We start from the raw sequence: 19,250 nt of genomic DNA, 5'->3' as shown, positions 1-19,250 counted from the left end.
TCTCTCAAAAACCTTTGAGGTAGCTGCCATACAATAAAAGTAATTGACTTCCATTGCTCCTTATAATCCAAACTAACCTAATAGCTCCCATTCTTAAATCAAGTGCAGGAATGTGTTATGAGGAGAACAATGAACTCTCCTCCAATTTTCTTCTCAGTTTCAAATAGTACTAATAATATTTCATTTTTTCTTTCCTTATTTCTTATTCTTATATAAGGAAAGAAAGGAGATTGATCATGTTTACAGTGACATTTGAACAGCTGGAGTTTTCATTGGTGCAGACATGCAGCAGTATTAGGAATATGACTCTTGGCATGCGTCTAAGCTTATTCATTCCTTTCCTGCTTAATCATTTCACATTTACTGCTCTCTGTTGGAGGTCTGTCCTTGTGCTATTCATTTTTTGAAGTTCCTGTGTTCAGTGAGAAACAAACTATTAACCTGTCTTATCAATAATAAACATTTGTTCATGCTCAGAATCTGCAGTGAGAAACAGAATGGTTTCCAGGAGATGCCAGTTTCAAGTTTGCTCTGCTCTTTTCATAGTTAGAGTGAAATGAATTTAGTGGCCTCAGCACAATTCCTCCTACTTTCTCGCTCAAAGTACTACCATTGCCAATCTTTGATACCTAGGCAGGAAACAGAAATGATGTCAGCAGTAGAACTGGAAGGTAACTTGCAGCACTGGGTAGGTGTACCTGCAGCAGGTTCATATCACCACGTTCAGCCAGCAGTAGACGATTTCATTTGGTATAAACCTCCCGTGGGCCTGGACTGTGCATTTAAATTGTTATTCTCAATTGTAGTGGCATACTTTCCATTTTAACTTTGTTTGTTAACTATACCTACCTAGGCATTTGTTAACCATATGTTAACCATACCTACCTACCTTTGATCATTCCTCCTGACACCAGCACCAGTCATGACAGTCACACATTAAGTGCATTTTGAATCCTCTGTGGAGCAGTTTCAGAGCAGAAGGGTGTACACTGAATTAAAAACAAACGACCAAAAAAGCCACCACAACAAAAAACCCCAAACAATCAACTTGTTGGGAACTTGGGAACATATCATACTACTGTACAGAAATTATAGCAGAACCCTTGCTTGGGTAAACAGAAAGCCTCCTGAAAACACAAGAAGAGACGAAGGAGTAGAAAGCAGAACAACAAAGGAGTATGTAAAGCTGCATTTGGGGATAAAATGAGGAAGATCAAAGACCAACTAGAGCTAACTAGGGACATAAAAGGTCACAGCAGGGAATTTTACAGTCATATGTATTCTGAAAGGTGAAAGAAGTTGGGGGGAATGTAAGTGCATTACTGCATGGGGAAGACAAATCAGCGATGGACAAAAGGGAGAAGACCGAAGAACTCATCACTGGTTGTGCCACAGTCTTATCAGGCAAATCCTGCTCCTAGACTCCTGTACATTTCAGTATGTTTTAAGAAGGGCAAGGAGAAGCTAGCCATGGGCAAGCAACAGGGTAAGGACTATTTGGAGAACTTATATATATTCGGATCTGTGACACTGGATGGAATTTACCCAAGGGTACTGCAAGAAAAGCTGTTTGATACTGTTGTGAGGCATCTGTCATGCTGATGTTTTGGGGAGGTAACTGAGAACTAGAGAAAGGCTAAAAATTTATCTGTCTTTGAGGAGAACAGAAAGGGCAATCTGGTGAGCACCTTTACATCAAACTCTGAAAAAACTATGGAGTATGACTTCTTAGAATCCATTTCAAAACATATGAATGAGGAACAGTTAGCATGGAGTTACCAGTGCCAAATCATGTTTAATGGGTGTCGTTGCCTTCTGTGATAAAGTGTTTGGGCATGTGGATGAAGAGAGAGCACTGATATAACACATTATCCCTTAACTGTTTTATCAGTACAGGCTGAAAACCCTCTGCCTAAGAAGCGCCCCTTTTGAAAAGGAACTGGGGCTTATAGAGGACACCAAAACCAAATACAAGCCAGCATTGTGTTCTCATCATGCATATGGCAAACTGGGGTACATTTGTGACCAGCAAGTCTACGGAATATTTTCTCCCTTTACTCACTACTGCTATGACTACCTTTGCAAAACAATGTGCAGCTTTAGGAATACCCCAGTCCAACAATAATTCTCAGAAAATGGAGAGGGTGCAGGGAAGAAGTCACAAGTTTTACTTGGAAGGTTCAAATTGGACATTACACTTTATCAGGAAGGTAGCGCAACACTGGAACAGAGAGGTGGTAGAATGTTCGTCATTTGGTGTCTTCAAGGCTCTCCAACAAAACTACTAACCTTGTCTGATGTTGATATAGTCCTTCCTTAGGCAGCAAGCTGGACTTGGATGACTTCCAACCAACATTTCTGAGATTACGCGAGTGACTCCAGAGTTTCAAGTCAAGCCCCTGGAAAAATAGGAATACAGAAATTGCATGGTGTGAGACAAAATCAGGAACAGAACAAAATTCCCTTACTTCCTTTCCCGTCTCAGGGCCATGGAGCACTTGCTGACAGAGGCGAGTAGGCTAACAGAAAACAAGTCCTTCTACAGGGTAACTGTCATTCACTTCAAATGAGTCCATCCCATGCGGTGGATGCCACGTGAGGCTTATAGGGGTGAAAAACGACAGAATAGGCAACATATCACGGCTATTCTGTAAAAGGGGATTGAATTACAGTTACAGAGAACAGCTTACTTTAGGTATTACTTAAGTTTTCAGTGCTAGACTTTCTGACTGTACTGTTCTGTAAAGCATTTTATAACTTGTAATGATTAACTGATTAGCAATTGCAGGCATGATTACTTTCAAGTGTCAGCCAAACAGCTAGAGAAAGATTTTTATTTGAAAATCTTTTTTCAATAATGGTAGTGTAGGTTAATCAGTGTTAATTTGAGTTCTTTTAATTTCTGTTAGGACTAATTGTAAATCATAGAATAGTTCATTAAACAAATAAATAAAAAAGTGGTATTTTGATGGGATTTAAAATTGAAATGTGTAGTTACAACACTGGATGTATGTAATTAGTTGTTTGTTTAAATAGACAATTTCAGAATTGCAGTTGCAATCTGCTTTTCATAATTCTTTAAATCAAGATGAAATTACAGTCAGAAAAAAAGTATTGACCATTACAAAGTGGCTAAAGTGCCATATGTAAATCTCTAAATTTAATAAAATCTCCTCAAAATTGTGATCAAACTTTAAAATTCTATGCAAGATATTAATATCATAATTTTTGAAGAAATGCAGATAGGGGAAACCCAATGGATTTTTCTTTAATTAATTCACTTAATTAATACAACTTTGGGACATCTGGGTTATCTTATTTTTCAAAGTCATTGATAGCTCCATATTTTTCTGGAGTTCTCTCAATTGTGTACTGAATATTTCTGGAACTTTGCTGTTTGCTCACAGTGATCTCACCATTGCTCTAAATAAACAAAGATGACTGCACTTAATCTGTAGTTTGAAAGTTTATGCTTGCTACTGCTGTTCTTTCTGGTATTAATAGTAGTGACCAACTTCTCTGGCATTGCAAATTTTTTTTGGCTGTCATGCTTTGTTCAGTTAACAGGGTAGATTTGTAAATCAAGTTTACAATCTAACAGGCTGTCTGACTCTTCTGGGGCAGGTTATAGTGCCACTCTTCAAGTGCAGTTTGGGTTACAAATGTGTAACCTAAGTGGTCTAAAGCACTTTTATTTGGGGAAAGAGGGTGGGAGGCATACTGCTAGTCATGACATGATTACTGTAAGAGTCTATAACAGGTAGCAAAGGCAGGCGTATGAGGTTTTGTTGTCTGAATTATAAATGTTTAGCAGCTCAGTTTAATTAGGCATGTTCTGAGGAATGATTTCATAGTGTGGATTGAATTTCCAGCATTCACCTATATGCATGTGAGTGGTTTTGGCTGCAGCCATCACAGCAGTACCAATACCTGGCAGATGCAGTATTTACAGCAGCCCAGCACATCCGCAAAAGGTGTGGGTAAACATCAAAGTTCACGTTTTCCATCTGCCAGGGTGCTGATTTCCATGCAGATTCTCAAGAGAGCAGATGACATGGATGGCAGTGGTGTTGCGTGGCTTAATACCATGATGCTGAGGGCAACATTGTAGGCAAAATGATTAGGCAAGAGTGCAGATATGGTTAGTGAGAAGTAGGCTTAAAGATTAAATTGCAGCTGGGTTACTACTTGTTTGTTATAACCAAGAGTTTTGTCTTAGGAACTTGTCTACATTGTGGAACAGCAGAAAGCAAAGAACTGCAGAATAGTTTTTTCTCAGTAATTGTCCCTGTGAATACTTCAGGGCAGACCACGTATCTACAGAAGAAGTTAGAACAGGATAAATACTGTATATGAAATACAAACAACTTCTTCAAAACTTTTTCCAGCAGAAGAGTCCATACAGTGCCTGAATGTTCCTGGTGTGTTTGGTGGCACCCATTGGTGCCAGTGGGTGCTTCTGGAGTGCAGGTGTACAGCTCTTCCCTTCATCTGAACACTGGTGTAGTTTCATACAGCTAAGAAGTCTGTTCCCAAAGCTGTGCTCAGAGAGACACCTTCTCCCAGAGTCCAAAGATGCAAGGAGAGGTGCTGTACCCAGCAAAGCCCAAATCGTAGTCTGATCCTGATTACAGTAGGGAAGAGAAGGTGAGCCTCAGCTGAGGCCCCTCCAATGCCTCTACCTCACATGGTGGATAAGTAATTGGCTGGATGGACGCAGACAGGGAGTTGTGGTTATTGACTCTATCTGCATGTGGAGGCTGGTGATGAGTGGTGACCCTCAGGGCTCTATTGTGGGACAGGTGCTCTTTAATATTAGTGAGATCAAGTGCACCCTCAGCAAATTTGAAGATGACACGAAGCTGAACAGTGCAGTTGACACAACAGAAGGACGGGATGTCTTTTGGGGGGACCTGGACAAACCAGAGAAGTGGGCCCAAAAGAGCCTCACGAAGTTCAACAAGTCCAAGTGAAAGGTGCTACACCTTTTTTAGGGCAATTCCAGACATGAGTGCCGACTGGGAGAAGTCACTGAGAACAGCCCTACCAGAAAACACTCGGGAGTTCTGATGGATGAAAAGCTGGACATGAGCCAATAGTGTGTGCTTGCAACCCAGAAGGCAAATGGTGTCCTGGGCTATATCAAAAGCAGTGTGGCTAGCAAGGCAAAAGAGGTGACTCTCTCACACTACTCTTCTATGGTGAGGCCCTGCCTGGAGCAACGCAGCATCCAGCTCTGGGGCCCCAACATAAGAAGGTCATGGACCTGCTGGAGCCGGTCCAGAGGAGGGTCATGGAGATAATCACAGGACTGGAGTAATTCTGCTATGAAGACAAGAAGCAGAGAGAGCTGGAGTTGTTCAGCCTGAAGAAGAGAAGGCTATGGGGAGACCTTATAGCAGCTTTCAAGTACTTATAAAATGCTTATAAAAAAGATGGAGATGGACATATGGTGATAGGACAAGGGGGAACGGTTTTAAACTAAAAGATGGGACATTTAGATTAGATGTTAGGAGGAGATTCTTTACTTGTGAGGGTGTTGAGACACTGGAACAGGTTGCCCAGAGAAGCTCTGGATGTCCCATTCCTGAAAGTGTTCAAGGCCAGGATGGGGATGCTCCAGGATGGAGCAACCTGGTCTACTGGAAGGTTCCCTGCCCATGGTAGGGTGGGTTGGAACTAGATGATCTTTAGGATCCCTTCCAACCTAAGCCACTCTATGATTCAATGATATGGGAGGGTGTAAGGTGCTCAGCAATGTAACATCCTGTGGAACACAATCCACAGGATTAAGAGGAAAATACAAGATTGATGTAACCTTCTAGTTTGTGCTTATGTAAATTTGCATGAGCAGCTGATTTTAAACATGACATAGTTCCAGCTTTTGGTTTATTGAGAAGCTGAGATGCATATACTTTGCACTTGCAGAGACCAGTGAATTTCAGCCTAGTGCCATTAAGTATGCAGGTCTTAGGGTGTTCAGAGTAATAGACTTTTAACCAAAATTGTTACCCAGCCTTTGGTGGGTGATCAAGCCAGCTCCAAGGCTAAGACAAGAAATCCAAGCAATGAGCCAAAAACAGGGCTGAGGACCAGCACTGCTGCAGCATTCCTGGGACAGGGACATGGCTCCAGGCTCAGGGTCCTGGGCTGTGGGCACTGGTATGTCAAGTTTGCAGGTGAGAAGGTAGATATGTAAAAAATGAGGTAAATCAAATAATGAAGAAGTGGTAGGAATTTCTTCAATTATAATTAATAAATTGCTGAGTAATTCTACCTTTCTCTGTGCAGTGTCCATAAATGAATCATCTCATGCAAAACAGACAGGTAGTTTATCAGTTACAATCACATGAGCTTTCTGTATCCCTTCTGCTCTGGGCAGAAAGGTATCTCAAGCACAAGGAACTGAACACTGCAATACTTGATTCATATACTTACCATCTTGATGGAGTGTCATTTTACCAGAGCCACTTGTTAAGAAAGGAAAAAAAAATCCTCTGGTATTTGGTATTAGCATATGTATTTCAGCAAGGTTTGACAATGGAAATAGCTCTGAGCTGGGGAATAAGTGCTGAGCTTTCTTAAATTGTATTAAATAATTTGCAGTCTTTATACCTAATATAGGAAATTTTAGCGTAACTCAGAGAATTAATTGTGTTTGCAGTGTTCTGGAAGAAGCTGTGTTTTTCAGTAACTGACAATTAACTGAGAATGGTAAAATAATAATCACAAAATTAGAATGCTTATTCATAAAAGAAGATAAAATACACCTTTAGAAACTGTAATTATCTTTTCGATAATTTGTTCTGATTAGCACACAAAGCATATAAAGGATGAAACTTTTCCCAGGCATAACACCAATGCAGTCAAAGCACTGTTATAAAGGTGAGGTTTGTACATGGAGTGTGTTGTAAATGCAGGTCACATGGCAGCAAGTCTGATGGTGCTGAATATCTTGCTTAGGGAATGCTTATCTGTCAATTAAAGAGTTACAACAACTACAGAAATTCCTCGGTGTGGGAGTACTTATCTAGAGACTGAGGCTGAAGGTTGCCACAGCATCAGTAACTTTGTACTCAGAACCAGCTCTCAACTTTTTCTGGTTGCTCAGTTTGCATAATTTTCTCCCCACTCTTTTTTTTATTGTTGGTCAGTCATGGGTTTCTAGAACACAAATGTACTCTGTCGCTTGGCACAAGAAACAGTAAAACCTCCATATAAGGGGAGACTTGATGGAAATAGGATGCACAAAGGTGATCATAAGATAAAGAACACAATGATTCTGCAGAAACCTTTATTCAACTGGATACACACAAGTCCTGCAAAGTATATTTTTTGGGGGAGATGAAAGGTTGAGGGTGAGATGTCCTCTTCTTTCACTGCATACAGGTGTTTTTGGTGCAATTTGTAGGAAGAATCAGGGTAAGGCAAATACAGTAACATGTTAAGTGCATAGCTTTGCAGATGAAAGGGTAAAAAGATCTGAAGCATAATAGTACATTTCATGGCCAAAGCAAATGACCAAATAGAGAGTCTGCTACTCATACAAGAGTTTCACAAGCATCTTAAGGCACCAATGGGAAATTTGAATTTGGCATTTAGTTTAACAGGAGTGAGTGAATTGACTAAAAGGGTATGTGTTAAAATTAAAAGGAAAAAATTAAATATCTGATAATAAGTAATATCTGGCCCCCTAAGCAATTCCTGTGACATACAAGACAGCTGGGCACCAAAACAGGGCAGTGTAGGGTTTTGTAAGAAGTTTGTTCTGGCAGAAGATCCAAGTTATCAGATGCCATCCCTGGGGTATAAGCAAAGAGGTAGAGAGCATCAACAATAGTGCTAGTAGCAAAGAGTGTTTGTTCATGTTTGTATATGGCATTGACTAGGCAGGGGTCAGTAGGGTTGTGGTAGAGTGATTCCCTTCTTTTTTTGCAAGTTATTTCAAGCAGCAGTGATGCATAGTGATTCATTAGGCTGAAGGGCACGCTAGAGGGTCAGTTCTTTCATCATCTCTCAGTATGCACATAAAGTCGTTTGGAAATATGATGATGTGACATAATCTGAGGTAGGATACACACTCTGGCAATTTCAGGTTAACTTTCATGAAAATAGGACATGAACATACATATTTATTTCTTATGCTGAAGGCACATTTAGACAAAGCGTAAGAATTCTAATTTATTATGCATCACATTATATATTTTTTTACAATTAGGCAATTTATGATAATGAGATTTTTTTTTACAGGTATTTAGCTGAAAAAATCATAACAACTGTGAGATGCTATTATTGGGAAGCAGCATAGATGCCTTGATGTATTTAATGGAGTTAAAGCATAAAAATAAGGGAATTGAGGGTAGAGATTGTTCTAGAAATGATGAAACACAATTTCAAATGAATGGTATAATATAATGAGTTATGTAACTAGAGAGAAATAATATGAGCAAATAAATGAATTTTGAGTTGACTGAAAATTTTGAAGGAAGTGCAGATAATATAAAGCATGTGGATAACAACAGTGAAAGAAAAAGTAGAACTAATATGCTAGTAAGTAGTCTAGACTAGGAACAGGGAGAAATTACATATAAGGCAGCATTTCTAAAGTTTTTTAGATTGGTAGAAGAGAAAGACCCCTCTCACATCTGGAGAGAAACTCTGGCCAGAGAAATGTCCATAGCAGTCAATTCACTGAAGAGATCAGCATACACGCAGCTGAAAACCATTTGCCTTCTACTTTTCTATGCAATGGTGTAATTTGCTTTGTTTCAGTTAGAGTAGTATTTCATACTTTCTGATATTCTAATGAATGTTCTTCTTTGTGACTTCTTATCATCTGCATTAATTTTTCTGAGTAGCTGATCAGAAAGAGGTGAACCTAACAATCTAATGAACTGATTGGTGTTGTAATTAATTGTGCTCATCTGATTAGTCAACATCCAAAGCTAATTTACCCTCCTGTCTTCTCAAGGCACTGCACTGATAATGGTTTTTCAAGACTGGTACAGGAAGGCACTTGAAACTCAGATGTGACAGGGAGATTGCTTTGTAGGTTAAGGGAATCATCTTAATTGAGCAATCATGATACCATTTGTTTGTTCCTCCAGGTTGATAGGATTGCTTATTACTTTTTTTTTTCTGGAACATAATCTTTATTCATAGGATTTTCAGACAGGTAACTGTGCTAAATATAGCTATTTACATTGTTTATCGTCTAATTTTCGCAATTGTCTTTTTCAGTGAACTCTAAAACCAAAGCAAAAAAATTGTATAACCTTCCAATACTTTGATTTATAAGACCCAAGAAGAAGTGCACTACTAATAATGTTTTTAAATGTTTCAAACTTAAGGGCACCGGCAAACAGATTTACAAACTTTAGTGCCTACCAAAGTATATTGAAAAGAATATGTAATATGTTGAAATACCTGAGCCAAAACTTTTTGTTTTGGTTTAGTGAAAACAGCATCAACTGAAAAATCAGCACATAAAATGGAAAAGTGAAAATCAGAGCATAAAAAGTAAAACCTTATGTCAAAATGGAACACAACATGTATCCGTAGTGCCGTTATTTATTTTCATATTTATACAACTAGTCACATCAGAATTGTTATCTAGCCCAAGTAGAATGCTTGTCTAACAAAGAGTGAGAAAACCCTCTGGTGGTTTAAACCCCAAGGTTTAAACTAGTATTTCCCATAGAGATGTTCTCCTGAGTTAATATGTCTGAAATAAGCTGCATTTTTCTTTTTCTTTTTTTTTTCCCAAGATGTAACTTTCCTGTTTGCATAGACATGCTCTCACATCTGTATATCATCAAACTAGGAGATCACATTTTAGCTTGCCGCCTTTTCAAAGTGTCTGTTTATTTGGAAATGTGATGTAAAATTACTGGGTTTATACCTGAATCACAGCTTTGTCTTCTGGCATCATGTTGTAGACAAAATGTGACAGTTGTGGCACAAAGCTTTTTGCTGCAGAGGCTTGGTTGTTCTCAGCTGAGTTTGTGTGACTAACACTTTAGAAGGCCCTTCAAATATGTGGCCAATTGGTCTATTTAGCATATGGACTTTTTTCCACATAACAGGATATTCATCGAATATTTAAACTGACTATTTTTCTCAGAAACTGACTGACTTCTTACTGTTCTATTTGTATGTATGAACCACAAAGGAGACCCAAGTAATAACATCAGCAAGACAGGGACATATAACTTACTAATTAAAACACTTTTTTCTTTTATAATAGACAAGAGAATCACTGGAATCAAAGACTGTCAAATGACTGAGAAAGTTTTAATGCAGATATTAGGCTTCAAATCACTTTCTTTTTTGCTTCTGTGGGGTAGCACAGTCATATTCTTTGAGCCAAGACTTCTGAGCATGTTGCAGACCCAATTCTAAGTGCCTTATTAAAAAGGAGCAGAGGATGACTCTAGAGAGTACAAACTCTTGTGACTTCTTGGGCTTCTAATTACTGGAGAGAAGGGAGACAGGATGCACAAACTAGTCCTTTAAGAAAGCAAGATATTTAAGAAATAAACTGCAAGAATGCATAACCCAAAATCTGTTTCTGTGCATTTTGATGGTGTTGTTTGGATTATTTTCTGATTACAGAAACTATACTTCTGAAATTTTTTCATGGATTTTTTGGTTTGGGAGTTTTATTAAATAAGCAAGCTAATTTATTTGGAAAAGCATCATGCTTATATTTTTAATTAGCTGGTTATTTTATGTGATGGTCTGATCCTTTCCTATTACTCTGGAGACAAATATATCTTTTGTAGCTAGGACATGTCTGCTAGTACTAAACAATTTCAGGTAAAACCTGGAAGCAGGTCAGGAATGCATTTTGGCCCCGTGTTGGATTCTGAAGTTGCACTTTTATCATAACCAACTCAGGCATTCAGAATATTTCTGAGTATATAAAAAGAGGCTTGACTGTATCCCTGAAAAGCACTTGAGCGGCCCTGGGAGTAAGTCAAGGGGAAAGAACTGTCAAAACCAAGAGGGTTTTTTTTCGTTTGTTAGTATTAGTTGTTCTTAAGATAAAAAAAGGCCAAATATATCAGAGGATGGAAAGAAATTTCACACACTGTGTGAAGTTAGCTAAATTCCTTTTCCAAATTTCAGCTATGAATGGAAATCCTTTTCTTCAGCTGTTGTGTATGTTACAATTTTGACTGAAGAAGAATGATTTTTCTTTACAACTTAATATTATATTAGAGAAATAACATTCAAAGGATTTTATAAAGGGATCTCAGCAGTGTAAGACATGCTGATAAATACACTTGAAATAATATTTTAAACACTTAGTAAATTACTGGCTTTTACAAATAGTATATTTTTTGGTGTTTACTCTGAACTCTGAAGCATTTTATCTGCTTCTTTTCAGCTGTTTTTAAGAATGCCGTTGTAGTGCCAGGTTTTTTCTGAGAATATAACCTACAAAAATTAAAGAGAGGATATTTTACACTTGTGCAAGTATTTTCACTAGTGCAGCTCATGAGAGTCAGAGACTTTCACACAGGCCTAAACAGGACAAATATAGACTTCATCTTTTAGTGGATGAGAAAAGTAGACATAGAAATGATGAACAAATAGCCTGAATTTTAATACTTCAGAAATTGCTTGAATGGTTAATGTAGAGCAAGGCAATTAAGAACATCAAAACAGACCAATTTATAAGCATTTGAAGAAAACAATCTGATAAATAGTAGGTAGAATGAGGTTAATTAAAAACCATTTATGTCTGATCAATGCTTTTGTTCTGAATAAGACAACAAACTGAACAGGAAAATTAAAAAAGGGGAATCACTTTCCAATACTGAAGCATCTGACACAGTATTTTTGAGTTCTCATAGTGACCAGAGAAGATAACCAGGGAAGATGGAATTAGACCAGTAATGCTTCCACAGGGCATGCTCCCATTGGCCATGTAGGTGTTTCTCTGAGTGCTGGCATGGAGTAGTGATGCCTGCATTTAGCAGCCTCAGTGCCATCCTTCTCCAAGAATTTGTCCTGTTGCTCTTCTGTCCAAGCATTGAGAGCTGCAGTGTCCTCTGGGCAGTGGTTGTGCAGGACAGAAAAGCCTGAGCTAGTGCTGGCATTTAATGCTGGATATCAACAGTTTATAATGTTGTATTTACAATATTTAACACGTATGAGGATCCATTTAGTGATGTTACAATTCTAAATGGAGAATAATGTCTTGACATTGACGTATTCAAACTATTCCCATTGTGACCTTCAGAGTCTGCACCACAGCAGCATCTTCCCAAGGGCAGTAAGCAGCACATTTCAGCTCTTAAAGAATGAACAGGTAGTGCATTAAAAACAGTATATGCATAAACAGCAGACTATTAATGAGTGCAATGATTTTTATGGAGCTAAATGCTACATGTCAGAGACATTAAATATCAAATCAGAAATTTGCTGCAGGTGGGATTTTTTTATGCCATAATTTAAAACATTTCCTGAATACTCTAGGTGTAATTCTGTGTACTGTATTTAAGTAGAATTGCACTTCGACTGAAAACACAAAAAAAAGGGATAGAGGAAGTTAGAACTACGTTTTGTTTCTTTCAGATGACGCTATGGTTGATTATACCATGAACCCTTACCAGAATTATTTATGCCGTAAAATTTGGGGTGGTTTTGGTTTGGGGTTTTTTTAGGGAGATAATTTCTTTTAAGATGTTTATTGCAGATCGTGTTCTTTTCCACCACATATCTCTTCAAAAGTATCAAAATAGCCAAAAATTATGTTAGGAGTCAATTGCTTCACAGATCACACACGGCTGTCATTAAAAACAATGCATTTAGCCTGAGGATTGGACATATAGAAGCACAGCAGTAAAAGGTACCTGTTGAGTGCTTGACTTGGTAGGCTAATTGCTATGATGTTTTGGAAATGAAAGATACAGCTGAATAATCAAAACTAAATCATATTGTCATAGCATTTGATAGAAAGTTTAATAACCAATACTGTATCCACATTAGACTGCCAGATGTTTGTCTAGTTGCAAAGTATTCTCTTATAGTGAAATTAATACCTAAGAGAGAAAGATCTGTTACATTGCAGAGCAGCTCAGAGGATTATCACCACTGCACCCTGTGATGGGGATGCCAGCCTGCCACTGAGACAAGTTTCTGTCCCTGAAGGAGAAATGCAGTCAGACAGAAATAAAAATAGGCATCATATAAAAGAGTACACGTAGAGGAGCCCAGTATCAGGACTGGGGGTGTTTTTGTGGGTTTATTTTATGTATACATTTTAAAGATGAGTATTTAGTGTATCGGTTGTAACTCAGTTATTCAGTATTCTGAGGCCTTTTCCCTTGCTATTTATCCTGAGAGAAACATAGTCATGATTCCTATAACATTAATGGGGTTATTTTAATTCTTGGTTTATATAAACCTTTCCCCCTTGCTGTGAAAAAACTCTTTTTGCTGGCTATTATAACATGTAAAAGGATGAAAGAGGTCAAAGCTGTTGTGATTAATCCATTTTACACAAAACTTCTTGGAATAACAGTATACTTTGAATGCCCCGAAATTTTGTACCAAAGATAACTTCCCCCTTCCACCTAATTTAGGATATTAACCTTCCTGTATCTGTTCTTTCTTATATCACATCAATCCATAGAAAAAATACTAGAGATTAGGCATACTTTCTCTGTTTATCATGGGGATTTGAGAAAGACCCATCTCAACTTCACCTTTGCTAAATGCAGATTATTTGTTCTCAACAATTATCCTACATGACTGCAGTGAGATCTGCAGTGTGCAGACCTGTAGCTGCTGCAGGAAAGGTCATACTACTTGGTGTGACCTAAGCATGCTCACAGAGGGCAGGTGCAGATACTTTCATTCTGTCTTTGAGATGGGTAAAACTGCCACTGGGAGTAATGTCAACAGCTTACTAAATATTCCCAGATCTAGAGATCGTGTCTCAGCACACTGGCTTTCTGGATGATCTTTCTGTAGAAATCAATGCCCCTCCCCTGCATAAGGCAGATTAACTTAGTTATCCTAGAATCATAGGGATATTGCTCTGAACCTCCCACAGCTTGTATGAGTGTATGGAAAACGACCCTAAAGGAGAAAGAAATTACTTGGCATCACCCATCTTCCCCGACTTCAAGGCTCAGTAATTATGTTGAATAACTAATGCAAGTACCAAGGTTGACACGAATCAGGTATGTGTTGCACAGTACATTCCTTATAGCACACACTTCATATCCCTAGAGCGTTGAATTGACACTCTTTAGGTATGTGTGGAGGATCATGCCTTCTGTTAGTTACCAGGTGATGCCATGATAGTTGTCACATATTCCCACAAAACTGAAGCTGGATTATTTTAGTTCTCTTCCCATTCCTACGTAATTGACAAAATCAATGTGCCGTTTGTTCAGAGAATAGCAGTTTGATGAGCTGTGTGTCTAAGTTCTTGCTCTGACTATCTGTTCTTGGTGTTCCTCTCTTGAGAAAAAGCTATTTAGATTAGCTGGGTTTATGTTATCTGGGTCTAAGTGGGCCCTTCTGACTATATTGACAGTTATCCTTCAGCACTCTGTTGGTATTCCTGAGTGTCTGGATTCCATTTGAAATAAATTTTACTTGTTTATGGCAGTCTGAGGGACTCCTTGCCCTGTTAGATCCAGAATGACAGCCTATAGCTCACATACACCCTGTGAATACAGTTTACACAGAGAATCAAAATTTACAGGGCAATCAAGCTGGGCTGCAGCTTTACAGTGGAAAAGTATTTTTTTCCTGAAAACCTATGCATCATATCTCCACATCTCTTAAAACATCCAGAAAGCGATTTCACCTGTTTGAAAGATGACACTGGAGAAATAAGCTCTTACTTAGTGGGACATTTTGCCAACAGTAGATAGTACTAATACTCCAATTTAACACTTGCACGGTGACCTGTAAATTCACAAATGACAAATCATGTCTTACTCTCTGTCACACTGACAGCTACAGCGTGTTCAAGTTAACAATGAGAAATAAAATTATGATGGCAGCATGTTTTCTTTGACAGCTCATGTAATCTGGAACTTGTTCAGTCTATATGGTTCTGCAAAAGAGAAGCATGGTAATATTAGAGACCTTCTGTGAAAGATCTCAGTTAAGAGTGATTACTTCAATAGAGGTGACATGGGATTAGTTAGATAATAGGATGTATTTCTTTTTAAATAATTAAGTGATTACTTCTGCCAAAATGTTGATGCAAGATTTGGATTTGTCTTGGGTTTTAAGCTATTTCCTGTGTAAATAAATGCACCATATCTTGGGGAGAGCTGTAGTAGGTACGAGTCTGTGCCGAAAGTAGACAGCAAGTTTTGTAAGAAAAAGAAAAGCAGTCATCTACCTCTTGATCACAGAGGCAACTGTAGCATAATGGGGAAGAATGATAAACAGAAGAACTGAACTCGACAGCTCCTCCACAGAGCAAAGAAACGCATTGTCTGTGTAAGATGTGCCCCTGGTGTGTCTGTATGGCTTTGTATAAAGGTCTCATATTCTTTTTTTTTCTTGCTGGGAATGAATGAGGCAGACAGCTCACAGCTCAGGGACTGTAAGGCTGTCTACATTACTGTCTTGGTGAGGAGGAGTTTCTGGTGAACTTGGAGAGGAGCTGAGAGGCTGACAGTCTCTGCAGGCTCTGGACAGTCAAGGTGACATGCATTTGGCCATGATAGAGAGAAGGCAAAATCACGTCAGTGAGATCAGGGAGAATACATCTCTCTGTTTCTACTCACGTCTAAGTAAATCTGTTTTGAAAACTTGCACTCAGTATATGTAAGTGCTGAAAATAAAGAAGCCTGGACACATTATATAAGTACAGACTGTTAGATCTACCTCTGTTTAAAAGGATTCACTAATATTTCAGCTTTTTTTTTTTTTTTAATATAAAGAGGTGCAAAGAAAGGCGCTTTGATGAGAACACTTCCTCAGCATCCTCTTATTGTAATTTGTGCAGTTATTCTTGTAGGCTGGATACAAGTCTGTTTCTTTATCATAGAGTGGTTTGGGTTACAAGGGACCTTGAAGATAATCTAGTTTCAAACCCCCTGCCATGGACAGTGACACCTTCGACTAGACCAGGTTGCTCAAAGCCCCACACAGCTTGTCCTTGAACACTACCAGGGATGGGGCATCCTCAACTTCTTTGGGTAACCTGGTCCAGTGCTTCAGCACTCTCGATCTATATTTATCTACCTATCTCTATCTGCCTAGAGGGTAAGAGAATAGAATTTCAGATAGAAATCAAATAATCCCTCTTGTCCTCACTGTCTACCCCACAATGCACTTTTCCGATCCATGATTCTGCTTTTCCTACGTGTTCTGCCCTTTCACAATTTCAGTGGAGCTGTTGCCTTTAATAAGGGAATAGTCTACTCAAAATACACTTTAGGTAGAATGCCCAGCCCTGCAAATATAGGGCATGGGCACTGTCTGGGGAAAACCATGCTCTATAATTTTACCTTCTTACTTCTGCCACACAAAGGGAAGTCAGAAGGTTTCCTTCACTTCAAGGGGAGAGAGTTTTTCCAGATGATATTCTACAGACCTCACTTCCTAGATGACAAAAGAAGGTTTCCCTATGAACTAGAGGAAAATCCCTCACCTGCTGAGCAGCAGGGATGGAGGGGAAGAGCTGTGGAGTTCAGGGACCAGAGGAACTGGACAACACACAAAATACAGAAATTCATTCTAGTGCTCCTGGGCTGTATGTTTTCTGTTGAGCTGTCCTCAAAGATAAAGGGAGAAGTATTAAATTAATTGGGGCAGTTTGTGTGTGGAAGAGCAGAACTAATTAGGACTGTACTGTTTGGGAATGCAAGTATAGTAGTGGGAAGATCCTGTATATTAGGAACCTGCATTGGATGAGCTGGAGGATTGTCCAGTTATAAAACTCTTCTGCACTTTGGGGGAATGGAAATGCCTTTTTTTTTTTTTTTTAGATGATATGGAGACAGAACAGGATGAAGTAGGTAGAGCAAAGAAAGAATTGAAAGGAAACTATTCCTAAGTTTCTCTCATATTTCTTCATCTGAAATTGATTCCCCCCTCCCAGGATTCTTGCCCTTTTTCCATTTTTAAGGCAAAGGGAATTGAAAATGGAGTAAGAGGTAGAAAGTGCCTTACCTTTTTCCCAAATCCAAGGTCCAGTGTCTCCCTTCCATTTCCATACAATGGCATTAAATACATAGGACTGGAGTGTACACTCTGTTATTTTCTTTCTTTGTATAAACTTTAGTAATGGGGAGAGAGGAGCTACAGATAAGCCACCTCAGCAAAGGGTTGTCTTCCTCTGCTGAAGGAGACTATGTGAAAGGTTTTACCCCATTACTGAGATTGCTAATTCACTCATTTCCAAATCAAACCTGCTATGCAAAATTGAATGCAGTTGTTCTCAGGGAGTCTTGATGTTAGCAAATATAGATTGTGTTTTTATATATGCTCATTCATACATATTTGTTTCTTTGTATGTCAGTATTTTGAACTTTATGACACATTATGTTATGCAGTACATTTTGTTTTAATTGGGTTTATATAGATTTGTTCAGAAGGCCCCCTGGCCCTGTCTAAGGAACACAAGTATTATAATATTATTATAATAGTCTGAGGTCTTAAGTTTTGTAATGTAAAAAACTTGTAACTACGTAAAGAGAAGATTGAGGCAATAATGTTCTCTCAAAATGAGAAAGGAAGCACTTGTAAAATGAGAGGCAAGCAACACCAGGTGTTTTATTTATACTTTGATAATATTTTTTCTCTCAAATTAAGAGCCCTAGCTACTGGGCTCTTCAATTCCTATGAGATATCTTTGGCAAAACCTCTAGACTTTTAAACCCCTGATTTATATGTACATATGCACATTTTAAAAACGCTTTCTCAGTACTATAAAACCTACAAGAAAAAAAGAAAAAAAGAAAGAGACAGAAAAAAGAAAGAAACTATCAGCCCTTCTCCAAATTTTAATGGGCTGCGAGTCTTCCAGTGTAGGTGGGCGCATGCTGCTTGACCACTCAGCCCTGTCCTGTGGAGGACCTGATGTCTTCCATTTGTTCCCCTCTGCATTACATTTCCTGAGCTCATTTGCAGCTGTCTCCATTATTCACAGCTCTGAACTGATGAAAGGAGAAAAGAAAACATATGTTTTATCTGTATGTTAACTGTGAGAAGGTTTCAGGCGGGGCAGTGGGCAGGAGAGCTGTGGAGATGGTGATCCTTGCTGTTGCCTTGCAGGAATGTCAGCTCTGCTGGAGAGGAGGCCCGCAGAAGAATGAGGGAGTGTGATGGCCTGACAGATGCATTGCTGTACGTGATCCAGTCTGCTCTGGGGAGCAGTGAAATTGATAGTAAGGTTTGTCATCTTTGTCTTTTCAGGAGCAAATGCAGGTATTCAAGTACATGAGAACTATAAAGTGACAGGTTTTTTGTGTTTTTTTTATTTTAAAATGCATTATGAGGGATGACTTAGCAAAGCATAATTTAGCCCATCTTTTCTTTTTCCTTCTGCTGATCTGTGTATTTTTGTGTGCTAAGCATTGTATTTGTGTATACCTGTAGAGTGTGCACAGGTAAGCATGTCATCCTCTCAACTGAATTATTGAAGTAGAAAATATGGTACTGGTTTAAGAAGAGCAAATATGTCATTCCATATGAAGTTCCTTACATTACTCTGCCAGTTTTACCTTAAAATTGATTTTCAGTACAATTTTAAGTTACCTTAAAATTGATTTTTTTTTAGTAGTACAGAGCCAATAACAGTGAAGTAGGCTTAGAAGGCAAACAAGCAAAAAAAAAAAAAGAATTGGCCAATTAATAGGCAGTTTTGCAGTAAAGCAAACATTATTTCTTCTTTGAAAAGGATCAATGAATGCTTTCAATAACAACTGTGTTAAGATCCCTCATTATGTCAACTTTACTTCTCTGAAAGTACTCGGTTATGAACAAGCTTCTCCAAAGGTGAAAGATGCTGCCTAATTAAAAAGACTTCAAACATTTACAAACTGAAGTTTTGTAATACTTTAAAGTATTACAGAGAAGAAGAAAAAGGCCAGTTTCTTTGCTTTCAGTATACCGTGCTAAATTAATTACAGTTGCTGCTCTAGGGCAACCTTGGTCCATTTGCAAACCCCAAGGAATTGCAGGAGAGCAGTCTTTTATGCAACAAGGTTTTAAAGTCCAGTGGGTTTGTATTTCCAAATGATCCTTCACGGAGTTGCACA

The 19,250-nt window shown here is 38.5% G+C and overlaps 1 protein-coding gene across 14 annotated transcripts in view; it reads left to right on the top strand.

Annotated features, from left to right (window-relative positions):
* Positions 1-19,250, top strand: part of CTNND2 (catenin delta 2) — a 631,505-nt gene that overhangs the window by 515,977 nt on the left and 96,278 nt on the right. For all 14 annotated transcript variants that reach the window (XR_003527693.1, XM_027643865.1, XM_027643864.1 and 11 more), the window contains one exon: positions 18,265-18,382. Coding sequence is in view for 13 of the 14 variants with exons in the window: in XM_027643865.1 (XP_027499666.1) it covers positions 18,265-18,382 (118 nt within the window). In the remaining variant the exon portion in view is untranslated. The remainder of the gene's footprint in view (positions 1-18,264; positions 18,383-19,250) is intronic.

The sequence above is a fragment of the Corapipo altera genome, unplaced genomic scaffold (genome assembly GCF_003945725.1).
Source record: "Corapipo altera isolate COAL_440 unplaced genomic scaffold, ASM394572v1 24b, whole genome shotgun sequence".
NCBI lineage: Eukaryota > Metazoa > Chordata > Aves > Passeriformes > Pipridae > Corapipo > Corapipo altera.
The sequence above is the reverse complement of the archived record's forward strand: the minus strand, read 5'-3'. Positions and strand labels throughout refer to the sequence as shown.